We start from the raw sequence: 19,294 nt of genomic DNA, 5'->3' as shown, positions 1-19,294 counted from the left end.
AGCTTTTCATTCATTGCACCAATTCAAAATGATCTTTAAATAGAAGGGCTCAATTGAATTTTAAACATTAAAATATTGTTATTTCAAGTTTCAACCAATCCTAATTCAGCTGATTACATCTCAGGAGGCTATTGTTAAATTTCTAGGCAATTTAACTAATTCTTTGAAAACTAGCTATAGGTTGAACCTCTAGCCTGGTACCCTTGGGACCTGACACTTCCACTGTTTATTGGGCTTTCAGAAGACAGTGGGGGTAAATTAGAGCTAAACAACACACAGAACAGAGCCAGTACTGGTGGCACGAAATAAACTTTATAGGATCATGGGCAACATGGCCATACCCTTGATAAGTGGACATCTGGCTAACTAAAATCATGCCAGATCACGGATGTTGCTGGACCAGCATGTGCTGAACCTAGAGAGGTTCAACTTGTAGTTTACTTGTATGTCTCCCATACAAGACCTCTGTTTGTATACAGTCCATTCAAATTCAACCACTACCTCCAAAGCTTTATGAAGGGGTGAACGGGGAGATTTTGGCAAATGCAGTAATGTGCCTGAACCACTATTGCTTACTGTTTGAACTTTAGCAACCAAGCTAACAGGCCCAAAATAGGCCTACACAGCATGACCAAGTCAGGGAGGGGGAAGAAGGGGAGTTTGGGTGCCACAGAGAGGGCAGCTTGACCCCGCATCCTTCCTGAGGCCCAAATCTCTAGTGAAATTGCTGAAAACAGGAAGTTTGTCTAAATGCCCCAAGACATATACCTGTCAGGGCCCCCGAGTCTCTGAAAAAGAAAAAATGCATCTGGTGAAAGTGATGATCAGAAGAAAACCTCTTGCCTAACCTTTAAAAACTGCTTGTGTGACAGGTTTTTGAGTGACATGTTATTGTAATACTAATGGATAAATAGGGAAGGAAAGTTTGAGTTGGGGGGGGGGACAATTTTGGGAACATTTGAAGGGACGCCTTGAGGACTCTTTACATCTGGACGCATCTTCATCCCCACCGACAGACGGAAGACTGGCCATGGGAAGCCTGCTTGGTGTCATTCGAGCAGGCTCACTCAACTTCAGTAATTATTGAGGGTGGAGGTGTTCTACTAACCAGTTGCGGATGTGTGTAAGTGCTTGAGACTAAGTAAAGTTTAGCTTTAAGTGAAAGCACTCTTGTGTTATCCTGTTTGTACCATCCATCTATCAGTCAGACGACTGTGTCTCCCCTGAATTATTTCCTGATACCACCTCGCAGAGAGTAAAAGTTACCGAGAGGTTTGGGTTGAAAGAACCCCAGGTAACAGGGGAACAGCTTGTGAGGGATAGGAAATAATCAGGATTACATGGTGTGGCCCCACATGCTGCAACTATCCTAAATGCTCAAGAGTACAGAAGAAAACTGATCTGGAACAAGGGCACTCTAGAGATACAGGGTAGCTTGTGTAGCAACACGATTCAAACAAATTTTGAACACAAAAACTGCCAAGCAGTGACATGATTAAACTTCTCCCCCTGTCTTCCATTTCTGTCATTAAGTCTGAAGGGAACAAGTCCCTGACTCTTTCAATTGCAATGGTTCATATTAAAGGACTTGAAAATCCAAGAGAGTGACTGTCTTACCATGTGAGTACTGCTGGATTGGAACCTGCCAACTTTCTTTTGGCACAGTTCACTTTCTGCAAGGGATACCAGTTTATTTCAGCTGTGTTTACCTCCTTAGACCATGTGCCCCCTTTTTTCAACTGCTTCAATTCAAAATTCTAATGAAAGAAAAATATATTTCTTCAGTTATCATAAATTGAACAGATAAACTGCTAAACCTCTCCTACATTCTCACAGCCACTAAGGATGTGAACTAATAACTGGTTACCTGGTGAGCATTCCCCTTGCAGGTAATAGTTAACCAGTTCCCTGGGGAGCAGCCCCCACCCATGGCCTGCCACAGAGGGAAGGCTGCTCCAGCCTAGAGTCAATGGAGTGGATGAACAGTGCTAATCTGAACATAGGAAAACACATTTTCTTAAGATCTGCTTGAGTGAAATCTCATAATTTTGCTGCCTCTCAAACTAAGCAGATTCTGTAAATTTACAGGTAATCTGAAAATATTTATACTCAAATTTTTATTTCAGAAACACATTTAAGAAGTATTTTCATAAACAGCACTTTGTATGAAATGCCTGGCATCATGTACATGAAACTAAGCCGTTGCTCTGTTTGTCAAATTGAAAATACTGTGTTTATACTACATTGTGGTGATTCATGCTTGCACCCTAATAATTTGAAGATCTCAAGATCACTCATTCAACACAGGAATGAAACTAAATAACAAATTATAAGTGGATAAAAGTTATCATTCTATCCAGTCCATCTTCATCAGGCATTCTTAAAACTATAAAAGATATTGATAAAATATATTGATGTATTATGTGACATGTTTCAAGAACTTGGCTCCTGCCAGTTTCTGTAAAAGATTATTTCCCAGCTCAATAAAGCTGCTGATAAATATAAAAGGAAAATGTAAAGTATCAGGAAAGATTTAATTATTCTTTTATGAAAAATGATCAAGTAACAAAGAGAAAACTAATCAACTTTAGGCTTTGTACATGAATAGAAAGGCAAAAAGAAAGAACAAGAAAAAAATCTACCTGCCAGTCTAAGGAGGGTTCTTTTACAAACACATCCATAGTGCTGATCAGGAGGTCTGGGTCTGTGCGGTAAGCTCTTAGGGAATGTACCATCACACTATAGATGAGACCAGATTCTTTCAGAGGCAACATCAGATTAATGAACTGGCGAGTTAGACGAAAAGGCATCAACTCTGGCACTTGCAGAAACTACACAAGAACGAGGAGAAAGTGAAACCCATGAATTAAGAAACCTTCAGACTGAAGGATTACAAAGAAAAGTCTTTGGTCTGAGCCTTAAAACACTGTTTGCTACTGAATTGAATCATCAGCTCCCATCTCCTAGTACTCCTTCCTCTATTGATGACGTCATCATATGGACCCACTGGAAGGAGATCCTTGAAGACTTCCATAGAGATTTCAACAATTTCCACCCCACTATCAAACCTGGCCTGGACCTGTCAACACAAGAGAGCCACTTCCTTGTGTACAGTACAAATAAATAATGGCCACATAAACCACTCTGTACTAGAAACCTACTGGCTGCTATTCTTACCTATATGCCTCTAGCTTCCATTCAGAGCATATCACATGATCCATTGTCTACAGACAAGCCTTAAGATACAACTGTATTTGCTCCACAGACTCCATCTGCTCCACAGACAGAAACAAACACCGACAAGATCTTTATCAGGCATTTTTAAAACTTAAATACCCACCTAGAGAAGTGAGAAAACAGATTGACAGAGCCTGAGAAGTATCCAGAAGTTAACTACTTCAAGACAAGCCCAACAAGGAAAACAACAGAACACCACTGGTCATTCACCAACAGCTCTAGCACATCACTGACAATCTACAACCTATTCTGGAAAATGATCCCTTACTCTCACAGGCTTTGGGAGACAGGCCAGTCCTCGGCTACAGACAACCCCCTAGCCTTAAGCAAATCTTTTCCAGCACGCATGCATGACACCTCAGACACACTCACTTAGGAATCTACCCCCATAGCAAACCCCATTGCCAACCCCTGTGACATTCACACACATTTACCTTTCCCCACCTCTAATACCATTAGCTCATAGACATTTACCTCCCCCCCCCCCCCCCCCGCATCCCCCTTCTGTTCTGAAATTTGATTTGTCCTTTTCATATGTGTTCTCTTTTTTTAAATTGTATCCTTTGGTATATATGGTTGTGACTATTTTCTTCCACTATTTGATCTGAGGAAGTGGGTCTGGCCCATGAAAGCTCATCACCTAATAAACCATCTTGTTAGTCTTTAAAGTGCTACATAGTCCTGTATTTTGTTTCAGCTACACCAGACTAACACAGCTACATTTCTATCACTATACTTCAGTCTGACACTGTTACCCTGGGCTTGAATGAAGTTATTAACTGGTTGACACATTAGAAAGCCAATCTCCCCCCTGCTTGAACATTCAAATTTTCACATCAAAAACTATAAATGGAACATATTCCACCCATTTAAGTAGCCTCATTAACACGGGTCCTACAATTGACAGGTCCTTCTTTTGCTGTTATATATTTCTTGGTTTCCATTATTTACATCTCATCTCATCTCATGAAGTAGGTTTTACCCACTAAAGCTCGTGTGTCTATATATTTTTATTAGTCTCTTAGGTGCCACAGGACTACTCATTGTTTTTACTGAATTGTAAGCAATATGGAGCCCACTGAAACCATAGTGCTCTTGGGTTAAAAATATGACTATAAATATTTGTCAATAATTTGTGTTTGAACACATGGGTGAGGAAGGCCTCATTTTCAAAAAGCATCAAATCCTGATATCAATATTACAAAATACTTTACTGCTCACATACTGTTGTAGATTTTATCAAACTGTTAGTTTGTCTGATATTATCTGGAAAAAGATTCTGTTCTAATGATAACAGGAATCATTTATTTAGCTTATGAGGTATAGCATGAGAAATCATCAAATTTCAGCACAAAATAATTTTAATTCAATACAAAATTTAAATAACTGATTGACAACCAATCACTTAAGATACTGCTAGCCCCCAACACACCCAATAATGTAGTCAACAGAAAAGGATTAGAGGAAAAATACCTGTGTTGCTGAACCAAATGCATGTCCAAAATCTATTCCCACCATGCCACCTGTTTCCATATTAATCATAAAATTGGACAGATGTCTGTCTCCAATACCAAGAATCCAATGGCTAATACACATCAGTGCATGAGAGCTGGCAAAATGGGATCGCAAAGACAGAAAGGCCTCAGGAGCTGTACTCATCTTAACAAATGCTCTCCTTAACAAAAACAAGAGAATCAAATCTTGTGAAACAAACACTGATACAGCTGTTGTAAACAACACACACAGTAACTGACCATATGCTTACCTTAAAAGGTCTCCTGGAACACAGTTTTCCCTGTTTCTGAAAGACATGACTGTTTCTGTACGATTAGCTCTACTGCAAGTCAACAACAGAATGCACTAGTTATTACAACTGCCCAATTAGAAGATAGAATAATTAAAGAGTGCCATGGAGCATTCCATAGGCTTTATGAAAATACACTTATAAATAAGACACAACTGGAATAAGCTTTATGTGAAATATTTCATGTGAGATATCACTGGAAAGTTTTTAACTGAATATGATTATCCCATTTGTATACATATATCTAAAGTTAGAAATATGAATTATAAACCTGTATTACTAAATGTAGACATGCTAAGTGAGGACCATTAATAATACTCAAGGAACTTAATGGCCCAATACTCAGAACAATGATCTGTGAATAGACTTATTTTTCATGGAAGCGTGGGAAGAGGGGCTATGATTGTTCCTACCAAGACACATGGCCACATCACCTGATGCTGGGACTCATCTATTTCCACACAAAATGAGAAAAAAAAAGTAAACTGAATACAAAAGGATTCCCATTTTATGCCTATTTAAGTATAGGGTGTGAGGTAACTGGGATTGCCAGTTCTTCTCTGGAAAACACCCAAGATAACTACTGGAAACAGCTAAGGATGAACAGGAGAAAGGCCTTGACCCAGACTGGAAAGACATCCAGTCTGTGCAGAAATTATTAGAACAATATATAAGATGAAAATTTATAATTTGTAACCAGTTTTAGTGAATCTAGATTAGTTTGTGTGTTCTATTTTATTTTACTTAGTAATCTGCTTTATTCTGTCTGATCTCTCTTACGCTCACTTAGCCAAAAGTGATTTTACTAATTATAAATCCTACCTATTATTAATAAATCCAGCATAATCTGTGTTCTCATATCAAAGCACTATCATTTTGTCTAACTCTGAAATTGTACCAATCACAAGGAGCATTTCCTCATATAAAGAGGAGAAAAGATGACAAAATATTGACTGATCATAGAAAGACAGGTCTTTTCTATTTTCCAGGCAGCCATTTCCAGAGTGAAATCTCTTGCTTTACCAATTCAATAGTGAAAACAATGGATAAAATAAAATAGATGGGACAAGCTTCAGAGTTAATGCAGAAATACAATCAGAAACTTAAAAATCCAATTGGATAATCTCCTCTGTCGGTCTCTTTAGTGTCTCTGCAATTTAAATCCCTCAGCAAGCATACAGAAAATGGATAAAAATATAAATTAAAAAGCAATAGCTGAAGGGAATTATTCAAGCAGCATATCAATTTCAATAGTTTATAACAAGTAATTCAGAACCTACCTTTCATCACCTATAAAGGTCAGTATTAAAGCTAGGGATATCACTGTGTAGTCGACTTCGTGATTAACCAATAAACCTGGCCTTATAGGTTAATACTATTGACTACACACACACAAACCACCCTTGCTGCCTCTGTATCAGGGTGGCATGGACTCCCCGAGTGTGGGGTTGGGAGCACACTGGTGATCCAGAGAACAGTCTATTTCATCTTGTGTAGGATTTTGAAAGTTTAGATTACAAACTGGAGCTTTAAACCAATTCCAACATTTGGAACTTCTCTGTGAAACAGATACTATTCTCCATCCATTTGCACTGAAACTTTGCTTCAGGCTAGCTGGCAGAATGTGTGGGAGTTGGGGATTCTCAGCTTCCAGGCTCTCTGCTCCCGGTCAGCCTACTAGATGGGCTGTTAAGAAGGTAGATGGAAAAGTTGGCAGGAAACAAGGCAGGGTCTTGTTGCAACTGTAGCTGGTTTCTGACAGAATTTCATCAAAATCGACAGTTCCCTGGAACATTTTGGTTTAAGTGATTTAGCAAATTCTGTAAAAAATTATTTGTCTATGTTTCTTACCAACTGTTCCTGAAAATTACATAACTGTGAAACTTACTTGTACATAGTCTTATAGCGTGCAACGCCTTGCTCCTTTCCTGCCATCTTGGACAGCCAGTCACTGTACATGGTACGAGGTCCTTTTAGACTGTGGACAAATTTAAAAAGTGGTGATTTATCTATGATGCTTTTGTATGTGCAAAAAGCAAAAGGTAATAAAACAATAAACCAGATTGAAATGTAAATATTATGCAATCAAGTTCATACAAATTAAATACTAGAGACTGGCCTTCAACAACCACAGGACTCTTTGACTCAGTGCTTTTTGCTGAACTGTTTTTCTTGTAGGACAGGAAGGGACTTGAGGAGTAAGTGAGAGAGCGCATGAACTGATCCTAAATCAGAAATGGAAAGAAGTATCTTGCAAATTTAGTAACTCATGCAAAATGTATTTGACCATCCTTTACAAATGCTAACTGGTGATAGAGAAAAAAACAAAATTATATTTTATTCACTTGCAACAAATGGAATTTTACCAAGCTGTTCTAAACATGGATCATACAGTATCTGAATCTGCACTACCGTAAAGAAAAAGGAAACAATGGAAAGATTCAAATTTGCGTACTCTCTCATATGCATAAAATAGCTATCTACAACCTGCAGCTGTGCTGCTATGTGCTTGTCACAGATTGTAACAAGGTAAGTAGCATCAGGACAAGTCAACATCTGAATAGGAGACCTTTAGATGGCTACTTAATTGCTGTAGGAAATTGTGCCATAGTTCAGTGGATGGCATTGTCTCAGTACTATGAGAAAGATGAGAATAGATTCAAAGGCCTATGATGGGGCTTCCTATCTGACCTTGGGCAAGTTAAGTCACTTCTGTGCATCAATTTTCCAAATCTATAAAAAATGAGGTTAAGAGTAAATACTTTCCTATATCAGACATAAAGAGGTGTTTAGATGCCTAATTTAATGTTTGTAAGGGCCTGTAGATCCTCAGATGGTTATGAAGTGCAATTACAACCGTTACTGAATCAACTACCCACACTGGCCCCTTAGGGCCATTGTATGCAATTGAAGGTTCTGTCTTTACATACACAGTATCTAAAGCTGAAGTCCTGACCACCTGTGGTTTACTGCAGGTCCCATCATCCTGTTTCATAAGGGAGAAAAGTACTACTTAACTGCTCTGACAAATTTCCTACTCATATTAAGTACATTTTGCCTGCTTAAATTACTCCTACAGTTTCATTTTTTTCTTCCTGCAGTATCAAGTGATTTGTGCTGTTAAACATATATATCCATATGCTTCCTTTCCTAGCATTTGAAAGATATTCTGAGGTTACATTCTTTAATTATTTTTTTTATTCTCAAACAGAATCTTCAATCAAGTATATATGTCCAGGCTGATCTCAACAAAATCTTTAGTTCTCTTACTGTGTTTCTTTGCCTTTCTATATATTTCTCTCTCACCCTCCTTCATTTTAAAGTAAAGTAATTAAGAGATGGAATTGGAAATATGTCTATCAGAACTAGTTTAATAAACAGTAAAGGAAGTACTTTGAAAGGCTCATGAATGAAGAGATTCCAAGTGAATCAAGTAGTATATAAAACCAATCCATGGCATAGAGGCAAAAGTCCTAAAAGCTGTTGCACAAGCATTGAGGAACATGAAAAAGAAAACTCTCAATCCCAACAGCATATCAGCAGAAGTATGGAAGCACCTGGGGCAAACAGGCATATTGACACAACTGTTTAATTTTATTACGAGGAATGAGATGCTGTCTGGGTCTGGAGAAAATGCATATTAGTACCAGCATCTAAGAAAAAAGGAGACATACAAGAGCTAGGTAACTACTACAGAATTAAACCCATGATGCCCACAATGAAGATATAGGGAAAAGTAAGAAGAGACTATAGAGAAATACAATTCAGCGACAATCAGATTGGAATCATGCCAGGCAAGTCAGCAATGGAGGTTACCTTTGCATTAATACTCCCTGTGGAACAATATACTATAGAGCAAAGAGGAAAACCCTCCACATGGTATTCATTGACCTTGAGAAGGCTATGATCAGGGGGGGTCAGCAAAAGCCTCTCAGCAAGCTGGATCCGGCCCCCTAGGGCTTTGATCCAGCCCATTAGGCAGTTCCAGGCCCCATTCCCATGGGCATTGCCTGGGAGTCAGAGACATGCGAGCCCTTTAAATAGAAGCAGTTAAAAGGGCTCATGTCTTCCCTGCACTTTGCCTAGCAGCTGCAGGGAAGGCACAACTCCTATAAATAGAAGCAACTGAAAGGGCTCCTGTGTCTCTGCTTCCCTAGCAATGAGCTAGTGGCACTGAAGCTACGAGCCCTTTTAACTGCTTATATTTAAAGGGCTCGTGCCTTCCCCACACCTGTCAGGCAACATGTTACCTGGCCACCGCAGGGAACACGAGAGCCCTTTAAATAGAAGTAGTTAAAAGGGCTCATAGCGCATTGCTAGGGAGCCAGAGATGCGCAACCCTTTCAAATGCCTCTACTTAAAGGGCTTGTGCTTGCTGGGTGGCTGCGTTGCCTGGCAGTCACCCGGCAGGTGCAAGTACTTTAAACAGAAGTAATTGAAAGGGCTCACAGTTCTCGGTTCTACTGGCCCACTGCCTGGGAAGCGTGAGCCCTTTCAACTGCTTCTATTCAAAGGTTTTGTGCCTGCCAGATGGCTGCCAGGCAAAAGGTTAGCAGTGGGGTCAGGAGCTGCCAGTCATGTTATGTGAATTCTAACCTGAACCCCAGACAACTCCGGGAGGAGGCTAGCCCCCAGCACCCTCCCATCTGCTCCAGGTTCCTTTCTGTGGCTAGAAGTCAGGGGACAGGGACCCCAGGCCAAGCAAAGCTCCCAGTAGAGTAGCTCTCAATGTGCCCCCCCCCCCTTCAACCTGAGGCTCTGCCCCTTCTACCCAAGACCTGTGGCCACTTCTGAAATTTGTGAAGTGGCCCCTCTTCAAAAAGTATTGCCCACCCCTGCTAAAGACCATGTTCTGAAAGCAGTCATCTCTCATATAGATCTGTCTGAGAATGAAACAGATAACTGAAGGCTGCATCAGACTTGTCAGGCACAAGTGTCCTGTTACCAGTTAGAAAGCTCTTTGAAGAAACTTAACAGATTTTAGTAAGAGTTGGGGTACATCAAGGCTTAGCATTACCGTTGGTGCTTGATAGACAAACTACATTCAAAGAGTGTCATCCTGAGTGCATCTTTTGTACAGATGATGTAGTGCTTGTGGGAGAGTGCAAGAAGATTTAGAGAGTGGGAACTGTGTATACTTAAAGAAATGGCATAAAAATAAGCATAAATGAGACTTGTAGATTTGATGTGTATTTGCAGAAGGTAAATAAGACTAAATCTGGGGGACCAACCACTACCAAAGTTATAGAAGTTCAAGTACTTAAATTCAGTAATGCAGGCTGAAGATAAATTCAATCACAAACTTTATAAACAACATAGGAAAGGGATAGACTAAATGGAAAGAAGTGAGCAGAGTGGTCTATAATAGGAGAATACCGATTAAATTGAAAAATAATTTAAGATTTGTAAGATGGCAATTAGGGCTGCACTTTTGAATAGCTCCAAACACGGGGCATTGAAGCAACAGAAGCAGATCTGGAATACAGTGGAAATGAAAACATTAAGATGAATGTTTGAAGGATGGATCATGTTTGGATGAATAAAGTAGGGGAAGAATAAAGGGTAGTACCAATTATAGAAAACCTTAGGGAATCAAAGCCTGCATAGTTTGTGTGTGTGAAAAGTTGATCAAACTGGGTACTAAATTTAGAAGTGAAGGGTTGGAATATGCCATACAAGAGGATCTGATTAGCTGTGGAGTTTCCAAAGAACTGTTTCCAGATAGACTGGAATGGGAAAACTGGATCGCACATAAATGGGACTAAAATAGAAAAAAAATTAAGATGCAAAGACAAGACATTCCAAATCCTCATATAATTATTTCCCCCCCTTTCCTTAAACTGAAGGTTAGCCAGTGGGAATTCTCATCAGTATTTCCTTTGGCAATACTGCTGTTCATCTCACCCAAGCGTAGAAATAATTAATAAACTGTGTTTACAATAATAAAATAGGCTTATGTTTTAAATTATAAAACAGTTTTCACAAAGATGCTAACATACATTTCTAAGTACTTGCACCCTACAACAGCGTTTCCCAAACTATGGGCCGTGGCAAAAAAATACCGGGCTTCAGCGTGGCTACCAGGGTATTCTGGGCTCCTGGAATATCCGTGTGGCACTGGGTCCCCCAAGCCTTCGGCCGGGCTGGGCGGAGTCTGCAGCTGGATGTTCCTGGCTCCCGGCAGAGGCGTAGCTAAGGTTACCAGGTGAGTTTAAAAAAAAATGCGGGACACACTTGATCTCAGATGCAGGGGGGGTGGTTGGGAGGGGAGTGGGGCAGGACTGGAGGAAGGGAGGGGGGGGAAACCAGCCACCGGGAAGCAGGGCTCGGCGGGAAGTTGGGGGCAGTGGGGCTGGCCGGGGGAGGTCGGGAGGAGGCGGAGGGGAAAATTGGCCTCCGGAAGCAGTGCCGGATGGGGGTAGTGGGGGACCAGCTGGTGGAAGCAGGGCTGGCCGGGGGAGGGGCGGGGCAGGGTCGAGGGTAGGTGGCTGGCCAGGGGAGATCAGGAGGAGGAGGGCGGGAGAACCGGCTGCCGGAAGCAGGGCTGGACACGGGCAGCAGGGCTGGCCGGGGAGATCAGGAGGTGAAGTGGGGGAGAACCAGCCAGCTGGGAGGGGGTTGGGGGAAGTGGGGCTGGCTGGAGGGGCAGCGGGGGGGGAGCGAATTGGCTGGTGGGGAGTGGGACTGACCCGGGCGCATGCAGATCTCAGGGTGCTGCCTATCCCTCGCACGGTCCCAGTGAAGCACGAGTGAGTCCAGCCCCGGGGATTCCATATTGCCCCCCCACACACGCCCCCTTGAATAGTTGTGAACTGTCTGGCTGGTAGACACACTCACGCAGCCTGAGCACATCTACCAGCCAGGCAGTTTGCAGCTACAAACTGATGCACCTAATAATAATAAAATTTACCTAATGAGAAAATACTAGACATTTTATATGTCCGGTATATTCTCAGTTTGTTTCACGGATAGAAGCCTCAAATACCAGACTGTCCGGTACAAAACCGGACACCTGGCAACCCTACTCTTCCTTGTATCCTCCCTCCTAGCCAGATACCCTACCCCCAGTCTGCTCCTGCTCCCGCCTCCCGGAGTGCTTGTGTGGCGCCAAGTCCCCCAAGCCTTGGCCTGGGCCGGGTGGAGGATGCAGCCGAGTGAAACAGTAAAAATTTATTCATTTTTCATTCTTTTTTTAATATGTGTTTATATTTTTGGGCTGCAAAAAACAGTACTGAAAAAAACAGGTTCCAACTAAAGTAAAAAGTTTGAGAAACCCTGATCTAGCCAGCTTTCTGTCTGTCGTATAGTCCGTTTATCCCATCCATATTCCCTTAACTTGCTGGCAAGAATATTGTGGGTGACCATATCAAAAGCTTTGCTAAAGCTGGCACTGGGGGCTTTGGGAGGACCAGAAACAACTTATTTGAATATTCATCATTTGATTAATGAATATGCAAATATGAAGATGAATATTACCGGTCCTCCAAAAGCTCGTGAATGGATTTACTGGTTCCCGTGTCAAAAAGTTTGGGAATCCCTGCCCTACAAGTTAGAATTCTGTCTTGCACATTGTGGTTGCTCCCCACAACTTTCCCACCACTCAAAATAGGATTTCAATGACTTTTCTTAGTCAAGGTACAAACCTCTCACAAAGCAATGAGCAAGGTGCTGGTAATACAGAGACTTTGTAGGCCAGGGGTGGGGAACCTTTTGGGTCGGGGCAGATGACCCTGGGCAAGTAGAGTTTGTGTGCTTCAGCCCCACAGTAGGATAACTGGAGTGCCCGTGCGGGCTTCCCAATGCTGGCAAGGGGGAGCACCAAGCCTTGGGGGCTGGATCCAGGCAAGCCAGGGGCCGCAGATTCTCTACCCCTGAGGGAAACAGAGTTCTTACATGCTCGGGATAACTCCACCACTCACTTGAGAAACTGAAAAAAATATCTTTTCACAGCTCTCATTTCTATTGTGATAGTGCCAAAGGATTGTTAACTCTGTTTTGTACAAATAAAAGATACATAGAAGGGAGCACAGTTTAATGCCTCAATTAAAGGACACAACCATTAACGCAATTGATGTATCAAATTGAATGTTAGCCCTGGGCTATGTCTAGACTACATTCGTCCTTTGACAGAGGAATGTAAATGAAGGACTTCGAAATTGCAAACAAAGTGCTGATTTACAAATCTCATGCTTCATTTGCATAATCACATCCTAGCACTTTTACAGAAGAGATATTTGTAGGAAAAAAAAAAGGCAGTCTGGACGGGGTTCTTTCAGAAAAAACAACAACCCTTTTTCGAAAGAACACTTATTCCTGGAAAAAATTAGGTTTATAGGGTTGTTTTGAAAAAGGGTTGGTTTTTTTTCTAAAGAACCCTGTCCAGACTGCTTTTTTTTCCCCTAGAAAATATCTCTTCTGAAAAAGCACTTGGATGCGATTATGCAAAGGGAAGCGCAAGATTTGTAAATCAGCGCTTCATTTGCAATTTCAAAGTCCTTCGTTTACATTCTTCTGTCAAAGGAGGAATGTAGTCTAGATGTAGCCTCGGTGTTGGACTTGATCCCACAGCTCTGACTCAAAACCAAGAGTTTGCAAATGAATCATGCCAATAGTTAGACAAATCTAAACAAAACTGTAGTGGGGACAAAGCAGGTTAATTATTCCTGAATTCCTACAGCCTCACAAAGATAAGAGAGAAAAATTAGAATTCATCAGATTCTAAAAACATTTGTCCTTTGAAAACCAACAGCCCAGAGATAGAAAATAAGAATTTCCAAATCCACTCTGCATGTAAAGACAACATTTCTTTTAAACTTGGATAGACTTGTATTTCATGTAGTTACAGGCAATATCCTCAATTTCTGACTCATTGCTGAACACACAGTTTTCTAAGTGGTTATATATCCTTGCTGACCTATGTCCATATCCTGTTTGTTCAAAGCAAGAGATCAAAATCCTTGACTTGTAAAATCATCTGTTGATAAGGAAATGGGGATAATAATGTCACAGATTACAAATTCCCTGTTTAAACAAGCTGGGTGGAGGATATGAATGGCAGGTACAATGGTACTAATTAAACATCTGTCAATTACTAATTTAGGTCAGGCACCACTAAAGAGACTTCCAGCTTACAAATACATTTGTAAAGCAAAACACCCCATTAAGTTTTTCATTAGATAAACAGAATGTCAGAAAGAGCCCAGTGATGGTAATTTCTATTCACATAGGCAGTTAAAACTAGCATCACCTGTGATAGTCATCTTTTTCCTCTTCAGACATGCTTTCCATAAGGAAATCTTTTAAGGTACAGGTATTTTCCATCCACTCAATCAGCCCTAATCTGAAACAAAGAAATCATGGTTACCAATTTTGAAATAAGCCCTCCGCTATTTTGAATTAATTTTGAAATAGCAGTTAGCTTGTGTAGATGCTAGGAAAGTTATTTCAAAATAACTTTGCTGTGTAGACATACCCTAATTGAAAAAGAGGAGCAATATAAATAGAAAGCAGCAATCCCAGTTGACTGTGGATTTTGTTCCTGATTCTATAAAAATCATAGTCTTGGGCATGTCTCAAATTCTGTGCCTCATTTTACCTTTCCTTAGAAAAGACAGTTACCTATTTTTGTAACTGGAGTCCTTCAAGATGTGTTGCTCATATCCATTCAACATACGTATGTGTGCTTACCACATGCACCAGGGCCAGAAGATTTTTCCTCAGCAGTATCCGTAGGGGACCAGGTCCAGTGACCCCTGGAGTGGTGTGTGTATGCCGCACTATATAGAATGCCCCAACCTGCCTCCCCCCGTTCAGTTCCTTCTTGCCAGAAAACTCTGACAGAGGAAAAGGAGGGTGGCGAGTTGAATGGACATGAGGAATACATTTCAAGGAACACCAGTTACGGAAACAGCTAACTGTCTTTTCTTAAGTACATGCTCATTTCCATTCAACATAGGTGACTGCAAGCAGTATCTGCAGAGGTGGGTAAGAGTTTAAGGACATGCAGAATGCAACACAGAGGTGATCCACTTGAAGATCCTCTGTGAAGATACTGGAAGACCTTTCATGTGGTCAGCATAGGCCACAAAAAGCTGTGTGGACTTATGGAAGGGCTTCATTCTCTCCAGGCAGAAAGCCACCTCCTCCTGACTTCCAAAGCATAGAGATGTCTCTCTCTTCTTTGGTCATATTGTAGCACTGGAATTGGAATTTTGTAACTAAGAAGTCAGTTATAATAAATGTAAGTTATAGCAAAAGATTTGGATTAAACTTAAATACAAGATGTAGGTCTCAGACAGGCCCGGCAGCTTTTTTAACTTAGCTCCAGCTCTGTTTGATGTTAGCATGTTAAAGTGAAGGGATGGAATATTGTAATACATAGTGATGTTAGTGTTAGATAAGGCTTGTAGTAGATAGAAGTTTAATGTTGAAAGACTTTGTAACTTTGTTAGAGTGACTAGAAGTACCCCTTTGTTCCATGCTGCAATTCTGTAAATGTACTGTTTGTGTGAATGAGAGAGAGAATGTTTTAGGAGAAAGAAATGTGAAGGCCACTGCATGCTCAAATGGACAGAGGAGGGGCCGGAGACTCAGAAGCACCAAATAATTATCAACTAAGTGAAAGCACACTAATGACGCAGACTACGGGGCAGATTGATGAACCCTGAAGTTAGTGGTACGCCCCCCTTGATAGGGAATTAATCACAACTTTTGCCGGAAAGACAACACCCAGGAGGGGTTGTCAGCATACAGATACCAAGAACAACTTCTTCTCAATAAGCATATATCATAGGAAGACTGATTTTGATGCTGAATGACTGATTAAGGCCTTACAAAGCAAAATGCATAGACTTTCATGGAAGGAAAATCCTACAAAACGGGTTCCCAACCTGGGGTACACATACCCCCAGGGGGTACAAGAAGCTTGTCAAGGGGAATATTTGGTAAATAACTAGATTATCCTAATTGAAATATTCCAAAAGTCCAACAGCCAAATCACTTCCTTGCAGAGAGGTGTGGAGCAAGCTCCTCTCAATCTGTTGATGTAGAACATGGTGGACGTGTTATCCATAAGGACCCAGACCACTCTGCCTGACAGGTGTGGTAGAAACAGTTTGCACAAATTTTGAACCACCTTGAACATGATGTTTATATGCAGAGTGCTGTCTTCCGTGGACCATTCCCCCTGCATCCAGAGTGGTCCCAGGTGAGCCATGGTCTAAGGAAGGGCTACTCAACTTTGGAAGTCCTGGGGGCCACAGTGATACTCACAGCACATGCTGAGAGACTCAACTTAGGTGTGGTTGCATATACTTGCAAATATATGTCCAAATATATGAAAATAGCTTATTTCACACTGATGGGCACGAATACAAAGACTAAGGCAAGACTACACAACGTGCAGGTCCCATTTAAGACGGTTCTGCTGATATTAATAAAATTTAATAATTATCCGATTTCCACCCATATGACAGCATTTTTAATGAGCAATGATAGTCCAGGAATTTAACTACTAAAACACATATCAACAGAAGACCATTATATTGACTTGCCATCATGGAGCGTGTTCCCAGTGGAGGCCATGTTCAAAGGATCCCACCCACGGGCCACGTGTTGAGTAGCCTGGGTCTAAGGCACTGGATACCACCTCCCTTGAATGCGGAAGCTGCCGAAAGGGCACACTGGACATGACACTGTCCCACACAGTCCACCATGTTAGGGGCTCGAGGATATGCATCAGGACTATCACCACCCAATCCAGTGAGTGTTGAGCTGATGAATACACTGACGCTAGCTATACCTGGAGTGGGCACATGTTGAGCCTGGTGAAGTGTGCATGGCCTAAGCTAACTCAGGCAGTGGTCAGAGATGACAGAGATAACTGCTTTATCAGAGCCAGTAAAGCATCAAACTTCTGTTGGGGAAGCAATGTTCTGGCCATGGTTAAGTCCAGCATCACACCAATGAAACTGATTCTTTGCACCAGTATGAACGATGACTTTTTGTCATTTACCAGGAGACTGAGCCATCGGCATGTGCCAGGGAGGAGAGCAATGTCCTGGTGAACCATGAGTTCAGAACGACTCCTGACTGGCTAGTCATCAAGGTATGGATACAACTGAACTCAACACTTCAGGAAAGCCGCTATTACTGACATTATTTTTGACATGGGCGACTTGGACTTAAACTTCTTCTGCTCAGGCCCCAGAATGTACAAGTCTAAGGTGTTTAGGGTTGTACAGGAGTCTCTTGAGTCTGTATAATGCAAAGTTACTCACCTCAGTGCAGTAACTGTTGTTCTTCGAGATGGTGTCCCTGCGGGTGCTCCACTATGGGTACTGGGCTTGCCCCAGCAATGCAGACAGAGACTTGTCAAAAGCAGTATCCGTCCAGACCGCGCATGTGCCGTGGTGCTCGCGGCGTTCGTGCTCTTTTCCTTGACGCATGGTCCAGCCTCCCGCCAGTTCCTTGAGATCGCCTTGGAGTCTGAAAGATACAAATTAAAAACGGACTCCAAAACAGGGAGGAGGGTAGGATAGCGGAGCACCCGCGGGGACATCATCTCAAAGAACGACAGTTACTACACTGAGGTGAGTAACTTTGCTTTCTTCTTTGAGGATGTCCCCGCAGGTGCTCCACTATGGGTGACTGCGTAGCAGTAGTCGCCAGAACAGAAGGAGGGAAGGAGGAGTCCCTATTTATCCGCTGTGGAGAGCACCACAGTCGCCACCGCCCCGTCCAAACGGGTGCCCAGGGATAAGCAGTAATGCTTAGCAAAGGTCTCGTGTGACTACCAGGTGGCCGTCCTACAAATGTCTTTAAGGGAGAGCCCTTTAAGGAAGGCCATTAAAGCCGCCATGGCCCTGGTGGAGTGGGCATGTGGTTGGGTGGGAAGGGATATGTGCTTTGCTGCATAAGATTCTGCTATGCAGGAGGTTGTTAGATTAGATATCCTTTGGGAGGATATCAGCTGTCCTTTTGATCTATGTGCCAGGAAGATGAACAAGTGATCCGTGTGTCTGAAGGGTCTGGTGTGGTCTATATAGAAGGCTAAGGCCCTTCTGGCATCTAGGGAGTGTAGGGCTACTTCCCGTGGTGAGGAATGGGGCTTTGGATAAAATACTGGTAGAATTACTGGTTCATTGACGTGTAAGCGGGATACGATCTTTGGAATGAACTTTGGGTGTAGTCTTAGTATAACACCATCTTTTCGAAAAATTGTATAATGTGGCGTGGCCGTCATGACCGAAAGCTCTCCTATCCTGCGTGCCGATGTTATGGCAAGGAGGAAAAGCATTTTCATAGTCAAGAGGTGCAAGGGTATAGTTGCCAAAGGTTCATCTTTGGCATCATTAAGGCCTTGAGGACTATATCTAGGTTCCATATTGGTGGGACTGGGTCCCGTGGTGGGCTCATGTTGGCGAGGCCCTTAAGGAATCTCTTTGTAGTGGGGTGGGCGAAGATGGAGGCACTGTCCACCAGCAATGTAAAGGCTGAGATTGCTGCCAAGTGCACCCTGATGGAAGCTAACACAAGACCTGTCTCTTTTAGGTACATTATGTAGTCCAGCACAAGAGGGATAGAAGCCAGTTCCGGGCAGTGGTGTTTGGCGACACACCAGGAGGCAAATCTGCACCACTTATAGGAGGTAAGTGTTCTTTGTTGTTTGCCGTCTATGTATGAGGATGCGTTGAACTGGTGCCAAGCAAAGGGATTTGAATGGGTTCAACCAGTTAAGAACCATGCTGTGAGGTTCAGGGTGCGTATCTGGGGGTATTTCAGCTGTCCTCAGTTCTGAGTGAGGAGATTCGGAAGGACCAGGAGGTGAATTGGTGCACGTGAGGACAGACGGTGAAGGAAGGGGAGCCAATGTTGATGCGGCCAGTCCGGCGCTATGAGGATGAGTCTCACCCTGTCCGCCCCCATTTTCTGAAGAACTCTCGGGATCAGCGGTATGGGAGGAAAGGCGTAAAAGAGGAGTCCGCGCCAGCTGATGAGAAAGGCATCCCCCAAGGAAGCAGGGCCAAATCCCGCCATGGAACAGTACTTGTGGCATTTCGTGTTGCGGGAGGTCACGAAGAGTCCCCCAGCGTCGGAAGAGTTCGCATAGGACTCCATCGTGCATCTCCCACTCGTGCTTCACATCCAAGTGCCTGCTGAGGATGTCTACGGTCACATTTGTGGCTCCAGGTAAGTAAGATACCATAGGTGTTACTCCGTGGCAAATGCACCAATTCCAGAAGCGGATAGCTT

At 42.4% G+C, this 19,294-nt stretch overlaps 1 protein-coding gene across 1 annotated transcript in view; it reads right to left on the bottom strand.

The window, feature by feature from the left end:
* Positions 1–19,294, bottom strand: part of PRKDC (protein kinase, DNA-activated, catalytic subunit) — a 195,881-nt gene that overhangs the window by 2,215 nt on the left and 174,372 nt on the right. Inside the window, exons 80-85 of the mRNA XM_006112163.3 lie at positions 14,289–14,381; positions 6,930–7,019; positions 5,003–5,074; positions 4,711–4,912; positions 2,643–2,831; positions 1,618–1,757 (exon numbers count right to left, since the gene is read on the bottom strand). Of these exons, the coding sequence (XP_006112225.2) occupies positions 1,618–1,757; positions 2,643–2,831; positions 4,711–4,912; positions 5,003–5,074; positions 6,930–7,019; positions 14,289–14,381 (786 nt within the window). The remainder of the gene's footprint in view (positions 1–1,617; positions 1,758–2,642; positions 2,832–4,710; positions 4,913–5,002; positions 5,075–6,929; positions 7,020–14,288; positions 14,382–19,294) is intronic.

Source organism: Pelodiscus sinensis, chromosome 2 (assembly GCF_049634645.1).
Source record: "Pelodiscus sinensis isolate JC-2024 chromosome 2, ASM4963464v1, whole genome shotgun sequence".
NCBI classification, from domain to species: Eukaryota; Metazoa; Chordata; order Testudines; family Trionychidae; genus Pelodiscus; species Pelodiscus sinensis.
This window is presented reverse-complemented; position numbering and strand designations above follow the sequence as displayed.